General features: G+C 51.1%; 1 protein-coding gene across 1 annotated transcript; it reads left to right on the top strand.

The window, feature by feature from the left end:
- Positions 1-80: 80 nt before the first annotated feature.
- Positions 81-8,381, top strand: PNPO (pyridoxamine 5'-phosphate oxidase). Its single transcript, XM_019981433.2, has 7 exons — positions 81-257; positions 2,650-2,774; positions 3,829-3,928; positions 4,777-4,830; positions 5,084-5,212; positions 5,516-5,586; positions 5,802-8,381. Exons 1-7 carry the CDS (start codon positions 120-122, stop codon positions 5,968-5,970), a joined length of 786 nt encoding a protein of 261 aa, XP_019836992.1. The 5' UTR covers positions 81-119; the 3' UTR covers positions 5,971-8,381.
- Positions 8,382-9,018: the final 637 nt, after the last annotated feature.

Raw genomic sequence — 9,018 nt, 5'->3', positions numbered from 1 at the left:
GGCCTGGCTTGGTGACTGATAAATTCTTCCTTGCCGGGAGATTCCCCGGCTAAGATACTGGTTCCGAACGCAACGGAACCCAGCGCGGAGCCACGCCGAGTCACGTGGCCAGCGGCCTCATGATATTCTGGCTGCGGAGCGTCATCGTGACGTTTGGGCGACCTGCCGAGTGGCCCCGCTGCCTCCGCCACCTCTGCAGCCGCGGTGCTGCCATGGACCTGGGACCGATGCGCAAGACTTACCGCGGGGACCCAGAGGTGCCGCTGCCCTGCAGGGCCTCCGCAGTCATCTCCCGAGGGGAGGGGCATGGAAGGGATCCTCTGGGGTTTCTGATCCACCTCTTGGGGCTCGGGGTTACCCTATGGGAGAAGCGGGGGTTCAAAGACAATCAATGGGGGAGGGTTTCTGGAGAAACCAGGATGAAGGTGGACTCCAGAGGCAGCTCGTTATAGTCACTCAGGGCGCTCATTCGGGGGTTGCCTGGAAGGAATCCTGCCGGTCGTTGGGCGCACTTCTAGGGCGGTTTACTCACTTCTCTGGGTCTCAGTTTCCTCACTTCACAAGTAATATCACTGACCTCACGGGGATGTTATGGACTTTGATATTTGTAAAATACCTCTGCTGTTCAGTCGACAAGTTGCGTCAGACTCTTTGCAACCCCATGGACTGCACGGGGCTAGGCTTCCCTGCCCTTCAGTATCTCCCAAAATTTGCTCAGGTTCATGTTCATTGAGTCGGTGATGCTATCTAACCATCTCATCCTTTGCTGCCCTCTTCTTTTGCCCACTTTCTCATTTGGCCTTCAATCTTTCCAGCATCAGGATCTTTCCCAATGAGTCGACTGTTTGCATCAGGTGGCCAAAGTAGTAAAGCTAGTATAGTGCCTGTTGCTGCTGCTGCCCCTAAGTCGCTTCAGTCGTGTCAGACTTTGTGCGACCCCATAAACGGCAGCCCACCAGGCTCCCCCGTCCCTGGGATTCTCCAGGCAAGAACACTGGAGTGGGTTGCCATTTCCTTCTCCGGTGCATGAAAGTGAAAAGTGAAAGTGAAATCACTCAGTCGTGTCCCACTCTTAGCGACCCCATGGACTGCAGCCTACCAGGCTCCTCCGTCCATGGGATTTTCCAGGCAAGAGTACTGGAGTGGGTGCCATTGCCTTCTCCCGAGAAAAGTGCCTAGAACAGTGATAATCAGCTTGTTTAGTCACCAGTTGTCTCCAACTCTGCGACCCCATGAACTGAAGCCCACCAGGTTCCTCTGTCTATGGAATTTCCCAGGCAAAAATACTGAAGTGGGTTGCCACTTCCTTGTCCAGGGGATCTTCCCAACCCAGGGATTAGAACATGTGTCTCCTGGATTGGCAGGCAGATTCTTTACCACTGAGCCACTTGGAAAGCTTATGTTTGTTGTTGTTGTTGTTTTTAAATGTAACTAGTTAATTTATTTTGTCTATTTTTGGTTGCTCTGGGTCTTCCTTGGGCAAAGGCTTCTCTCACTGGGGAGCGTGGGGCTCTAGGTGTGCGGTTTTCCCATAGCTGCAGGCCATGGGCTTAGTGGCTGCCCCCCGGCATGTGGGATCTTCCCAGACTAGGGATCAAAACCCAGCGCCCTGCATTGGCAGGTGGGTTTTAAACCACTGGACCCCAGGAAGTCAATAAATGTTTGATAAATAAATAACACTTTGAGGAGGAGGAATAACTTACCTAGGGGTGCAGGAGAAAGCTCCTGGATCTTCTTTTTCTTTCCTCAGATGAGAAACCAAGAGAACTATTTTGGAATTAGGGCCCAGAGCCTGGTTACCAAATCTAGTTACGTGTGAACATTTCCAGAAATGCTTGTGAAACATGCAGTTTTTCATTAAATCTCAGACTTGTTAGGGGAACCACTGACCCAAACTGCCCACCCAGGCCAGGCCCCAAAGTAACCACTTGCATGAGTTATCTTAAACCAGAGGTCCTGGGAAAGAACCTGGAACTAACAAGCTAACACCAACTAGAAGAATTGAGAAAGGTCAAAAGGAGAGAGGAGACAGTCTGTATGTCCTACCCACCTCCCAGAATCCTTCTGACTGGAATCCATCTTGGCTGAGCAACGTGCGTGCCACCAGGAAGGACCCTGAGTCAGAATGATTGGCCAGAGACAACCCAGAAACCAACAGCATCACCATGAAACATGATTGTAAGCCATGTGGCAGAGCAGTCCTCCTGGGTTCCCTTCCCCTGCTGCTTGCCACCCGGGCCCTCCGTCCCAATAAAGTCTTGTTTTGGCAACAAGTGTACCTCCTTGGACAATTCATTTCTGAGTGTCAGACAAGAGCCCGCCCTCAGGCCCTGGAAGGGGTCCCCCTTTCTGCAATTGACCTGCTGAATGAGAATTTACTGGGTGGAGCCCAGGAGTTTTTTTTTTTTTTTTTAGGCTTCCCAGGTAATAGGTTTGACACCCGTGATATGAAACCCTGATTTGTCAAGTTATTCACCATTTTGTACCTGTTTTCTCACCTATAAGATGAGGCTAACAGAACCTTCCTGGGGATGGGTTTTTGTTATGAGGACTAAATGAGTTAACACTTGAAAAGTGCCTAGAACAGAGCCATGTACACAGTAGACACTCCATGTGTTTGTAAAATGAAATAAAACTCTCCCTTCCCAGGCATTTGAGGAGACTCATCTGACCTCCCTGGACCCTGTGAAGCAGTTTGCTGCCTGGTTCGAGGAGGCTGTTCAGTGTCCTGACATAATGGAAGCCAACGCCATGTGTCTGGCTACGTGTACAAGGTAGGCATAGCCGTGGGCCCTTCTGTAGGTGGGTGCAGATGAAGTAGCAAACTTAGGAAGCTCTCAGTTTGATGGATGACAACTTTATGACTAGTTCTATTATTAACATGCTGTGTGGCCTCAGGCAAGTAATTTGTCCTCTCTGGGCCTCGGTGTCCTTACCTGTAAACCAAAGATTAGACTTGACTCAATTCCATTTAGTGATAAAACATAGTGCCTCATTCATCTCTGCCCTTGATGCTTCCACCTCCCAGTACACACACCCTTGTCTCCCTCAGCTCCCAGTCTCCCCAGTTCCCATCTGGGGAGGTAGATCTCCATAAAGCCATCTCCCTCTCTTAAAATCTAGCACAGTGCTGGTTTGTATCATTCATTTGACAATCAGTCATAAATCCCTTGAGACATCTCTTGTATTAGCCTCTTATTCAACTCTTCTTCCCCTCCTCACTAAAGTGTAAGGCTTTGGAGCCAAGGCTCTTGTACTGTGCCCCTGGATACCCCCCCGAGCTAGTCTGCTTGGGCCACCTTAACAGAGACTGGTGGCGTAACAGAAACTTGTTTTCTCACAGGTCTGGAGGCCAGAAGTCCAAAATCAAGGTGCTATCAGAGTTGGTTTCGAGTTGGTTTCTAGCAAAGCCTCTCTAGAGTCCTGGCTTACAGATGGCTGCCTTTCTGCTGTGTTCTCTAATGGCCTTCCCTTTGTGTATGCAGGGAGAGAGGGAGTTCTCTGGTGTCTCTTCCTTTTCTTATAAGGACACCAGTCCTACTGGATTAAAGTCCCACTCTTAGGATCTCATTTAACCTTAATCATTCCCTAAAGGTACCATCTCCACATACAGTCACATTGTGGGTGAGGGCTTCAAAAATGTTAGTGGAACCCAGTTCAGTCCATTATAGGGCCCTAGGCAATGGTGTCATGCTTGCATCTCTGGGACAAATTCCCATGGGCAGCTTGAGTGCCCAGAGAGTGCAGAATAAGGGGGCACAGGTGTAGGGGTGCTCAGACATCCTGTGGGGAGGGTCTCTCACCATAGTGCTCTGCTCTTTGCCCTAGAGATGGGAAACCGTCTGCCCGCATGGTGCTGTTGAAGGGCTTTGGCAAGGATGGCTTCCGCTTCTTCACTAACTTCGAGAGTCGAAAGGGAAAAGAGCTGGTGAGGGTTCACGGTAAACCCTTCCTGGGCCTGCAGGGTCCAGCCCTGGCTTCTTGGTCGCCTACTCATGCCACCCCTGCCCGAGTCCACTTGCCAGCCACGCTCAGGCACTGTCCTGACTAGAGGCCTTTGCACTTGCCTTCTCTCTGCTGTGAATGAGGGCAAGCTTTAAGCACCTCCACCTCCCTAGCTGTTTATCTGAGTAGCTCCTGTTTCTTCGGGTCTCAGCCCCCACGTCACCTCCTCACGGAAGCCTCTGGATTCCCAGGCTGAGCCAGCCCCTCTCACTTTGGTCACTATAATTTACAAATTTCCTTTCTGCCATTGTTTTAGTTTCTAACTGCATGTATTTGGGGGATTATGTGATTAATGTTTATGTCCTCTGCTAAATGGTAAGCTCCGTGGGGGCGGGGCTGCTTCTGAGATGTCTCTGTTAAACCCCCAGCACCTCTCCTGGTGTTGAGCACAGAGCTGGCACTTCCTATACGTTCAGTTAATGAATCTAAAATGAGTAGCTCTCCCCCAAGTCCAGTGCAGTCAAATGTGCATTTCAGAGGATTTGCAAATCTGTGGGTGAGAGAAATGGCAAGCCTCACTTTGGAGTCCCTCTGGCTGAGGTTTTCAGCGCAGGTCTTCCATTGACTCTGTGAACCTGGGAGTGTTAGTGAACCTCTCTGAGCCTATCTCCACGCCTGTAAAAGTAGGCCCACCTTTGGGGACTTAACAAGATGCTACAGTAAATGCATCTGCAGTGGGCCTGCGCCGTGCAGACCCCCTAGCTTCCCCCTGTGCCCAGGCCTCCTCTCTGCTGTCCTGATGACCGTCTGTGGATTCTCTTCCATTTCCAGGACTCGAATCCCTTTGCTTCCCTTGTCTTCTACTGGGAGCCCCTGCACCGTCAGGTGAGTGAGCATTCCTGGGACAGCCAGGGGTGGACTGGAGGTAGGAGGGGCGTGAGTTTATGGATGGACCTGGTGAAGGTCCCCAGGCTGCGTAAACATCCTGCCTTTCAGATGACTCTCACTTAGCTGGGCTACCTGGAGTCAGGCACAATGGGGCAGTGGATAAAGAGAAGAACAAAGAAGACTGGAGCCAGTGCTGGTCGGAAAGGCAGGTGGCCTTGAATGCTATCTAACCAGGGCCATCCCTGGGCAGGTGCGTGTGGAAGGGCCCGTGAAGAAGCTGCCTGAGGAGGAGGCTGAATGCTACTTCCACTCCCGCCCCAAAAGCAGCCAGATTGGGGCTGTGGTCAGTCACCAGAGTTCCGTGATCCCGGATCGGGAGGTGAGTAGGGCTTCTCCTTAGTCCTTTGAGTGGTGGGTGCCTTGGCTCAGCCCCAGAGGCTGTCCCCAGGCGATGCCAGGGCCCTCTCTCTCCAGAAAAGTGAAATGGATAGTCTCCCTGGGGAATGTGAATATGGGGAGCAGGGGTCAGGCCTCCTGTGTCTGTCTGACCCTCCTGTTGAACTGTGCCCCCGAAGGTCACCTGTGTCCCCAGCACCTGGCACGGAGCACAGGCCCTGTAAGTGGTGATTAAATGAATCACTGACTGAGTCTGGCCCTTCCTTCATTTCCTTCCCCTGGACAGTATCTGAGAAAGAAAAATAAGGAACTGGAGCAACTCTACCAGGAACAGGAGGTGCCAAAGCCAAAATACTGGTGAGTGATACGGGGGGGTCACCTAGAAAGGGACACTGGGACCCTCATGCTTCCTTGAAGCCATGCTTGGAATTACAGATATACTCCTCCCTGGAAACCCTTGTCAGATGCATGCCAGCAGCTTCCTTCACGGGACCCTGGGATGGCGTGGAGGGTGGTGAGGGTTGCCTGGCTAGAAAAATGCAGAGCACCAAACCGTCTACTTCTCCTTGTAGGGGTGGCTACATCCTGTACCCACAGGTGATGGAGTTCTGGCAGGGCCAAACCAACCGCCTGCACGACCGGATCGTCTTTCGACGAGGCCTACTAACCGGAGACTCCCCTCTGGGGCCCATGACCCACCGAGGCGAGGAAGACTGGGTCTATGAGAGACTTGCGCCCTGACTCCCAATCTGTTGGCACTGAGTGGAGCTGGAGCCAGTGCCCCAGAGAGGGTATGGGATGTGGGGCCAGACCCTTCTAAACTCAACCCATTTCCCTTCCTGCCTCTTATATTCAGGGCCCTTCAGTGTTTACCCTTGGAATTCTCCGTAGTCAGCTAGTCTAGTGGAGTTTAACAGTGGCACAGACCATCACAAATGGAAAATCTCGTGATTATCTTCTCAACCTTAACTATGATTTATTGGACTAGCTCCCTGTAGGAGTGGGGCTGGTGTGACAGGGGGTGGGGCCCAGCAGTCTTGTCTGTTATCACATGACAAGAGTCTGACCAGAGCCCATTGGTCCCAGCAGAAGCACCCGAGGCAATCTAGCCAGTCGGTTTTTCTTTTCTTTCATATTTAAAATTTGGAATCTAGAGACTCAGAGCATAGGAGCTGTTATAGCCAAGTAAATAACGGTGGCCTAGAAACAGCAACTTCTGGCTGCTGCTCTTGCAATTCTCTGAACGATCCACGGGTCCCTACTTCCCACACCTGGGGTTGTCCAATTCCTCCTTCTACCTCAGAAAACCCATTGTCTGTAAAAAAAAAAGAGAGATTTATTTTTTCTTGGCTTAAACCAAGTCAGAATTGATGCGCTTATAACAAACCTTAACTAACTCATTTACTAATAGGATATTTTTAAACCTCTTACCCAACTGATAGCTGCCCTCCATTATCTGAAGAAGAGCAATATGGAAAAGAGACTAAATTTATTCTCTGTAGCTCTAAAGGACCCATAGGTGGAAGTTAGATGAAGTTAGATTTCATCTCAATATGGGAAGAAATTTCAAACAATTGGAGCTGCCTAAGAGGGAGTAGGTTAGTTAGTGAGTGTTCTTTCCCTGTCAGACAGGAGTTTTGTAGAAGGAACTCATGCTAATACCTGTGGGTCAGGAAGATTCTCATCAGGCCTTACTTTCCATATTTGTTTATCAAAACTCAATGTATGTGAGGGCTTTCCAGGCGGTACTAGTGGTAAAGAACCCACCTGCCAGTGCAGGAGGTGTAAGAGATGTAGGTTCAATCCCTGGATCTGGAAGAGCCCCTGGAGGAGGGCATGGCAACCCACTCTAGTATTCTTGCCTGGAGAATGCCATGGACGGAGGAGCCTGGTGGGCTACCGTCCATAGGGTCGCAAAGAGTCAGACACGACTAAAGTGACTTAGCACAGCACGTATGTACGTGAAATACATATATACATACATTTATATGTATTTCACTTTCCAGATATAAAATTAAATAATAGAGCTTGTACTTTTCTGACACACATCCCTTTACCTCCCTTCCACCCCTACTGATGATGACTCCTAGGTCACTGGTTTTCACTGGAATTACCCAGGAGCTTTAAAAACCCTGCTGCTCAGTCCCACTCTCAGAGGTGATTTGACCAGTGTGAGTGCAGCCTGGACTTGGGGACATTTCAAAGGTCCTTGGGAATTCTGTGTAGCCAAGGTTGAGAGCCCCTGTTAATAGATACTTGCTACTTGCATTGGGCTTCTCTTTTTTTTTTTTTTGCATTGAGCTTCTCTTGTGGCTCAGGTGGTAAAGAATCCGTCTGCAATGCAGGAGACCTGGGCTTGATCCCTGGGTTGGGAAGATCCCTTGAAGAAGGGAAAGGCTACCCACTCCAGTATTCTGGCCTGGAGAATCCCATGGACTATATAGTCCATGGGGTCAAAAAGAGTCAGACATGACTGAGCGACTTTGATTCACTTGCAGTGTAGTCCACAGGCCAGCACCTTTGGCTTCCCTTGGGAGCCTACCCCAGACCCATTGAATCCCACACTGCTTTAAACAGAACCACCCCTGCTTCCAGGTAACCAGATTAGCCTCAACCTCTAAACCAACCACTTCTGCAGCTGGATTCTTCGGTAGCATTTGGCTGAGGCCTGTGCTGAGCTATAGTCTTCTTCGAGCACAAGTCTGGTGACCAGGGGTAACATGGATGAGTGGCCTCCAGGCTGCGGAGAGGAGCCAGGCTGGGCAAATGTTTGCTGTGACTAAGCCAGGATCAGAGAACTGACTGTTTGCATACATTGGCCATTGAGCTTGCAACTCTGTAAACCGCTTCATTCCACTGTATGGGTGTGTGCTTTGGCGTCTGTTACTGACTGCCTCCTCCAAGAGCGGCCCTCTGGGTGTTGACCACCCCCAACCCCCACGGGCTTCCTTAAGCCAGGGTGCAGGAAGGCACAGTGCTAGCCTTGTGGCCACTTGCAGGAGAGGGTGCTGGAGTGCCCTTCTCTACCTTGTCCTGTTATGTTATGGGGTCTGTGTATATCCCCTGCTTTGAGCCTGGTCTCAGCTGTTCCTTTCCTTTCCTCTGTCTGACAGTCCCTGTGCCAAGTCTAAAATAAAAGTTCATCAGCCATGCATGATGTAAATATTCAATCTAGCCTGGTCTCATCCCCCGCCCCTCCCCCATGTTTGAGGGGAGTTGAAGAATTTAAGCGACTCCTCGTACCTTAAGCTTCTCCACTTGGGGAGGTTGGGTGTCCAGCAGGGGGAGCCCGATGCCCAGGGTTGGCCCCTTCTAGGCAGCACAGGCCAGTTCTAGTTGGCCCCTCCTGCCCCCCTTTCCCCTCTTGGGTCCCGTCCCAGTGAAACTGTGGTCAATAACCGTGGCCTCTCCCGCTCCTGCTCATATTTTCATATTTGCACTCGTGCTTCCTCCTCCTCTGGCCTGGTGAACACTTGCGGCTGCCTGGGCACTGACTTCCTGGGCAGCCAGGTCTCTTTTGGCTCTTATTGCCTGCCCCCAGCCCGTCCGTCCATCCCTTAACTTAGGGATATGTGTGGAGTTTTCGTGGGAGATTCTGTGGCCATCACTTTGGGGCCGTGGAGTGGAGTGGCATGCACAGGGTTGAGGAACCCACAGACCCTCTCACCTAAGAGAGAAGATAGTGGCCTGGTGGTTGCCCGTATGAGACAGAAGCACAGGTCAGTGGCCTGGGGCCCAGCCTCTCACCCCTCCCCACCCCTTGCCTCAGGGAACCTCAGGATGGCTGAA

This window comes from Bos indicus, chromosome 19 (genome assembly GCF_029378745.1).
Source record: "Bos indicus isolate NIAB-ARS_2022 breed Sahiwal x Tharparkar chromosome 19, NIAB-ARS_B.indTharparkar_mat_pri_1.0, whole genome shotgun sequence".
In the NCBI taxonomy this organism is placed as follows: Eukaryota; Metazoa; Chordata; class Mammalia; order Artiodactyla; family Bovidae; genus Bos; species Bos indicus.
This window is presented reverse-complemented; position numbering and strand designations above follow the sequence as displayed.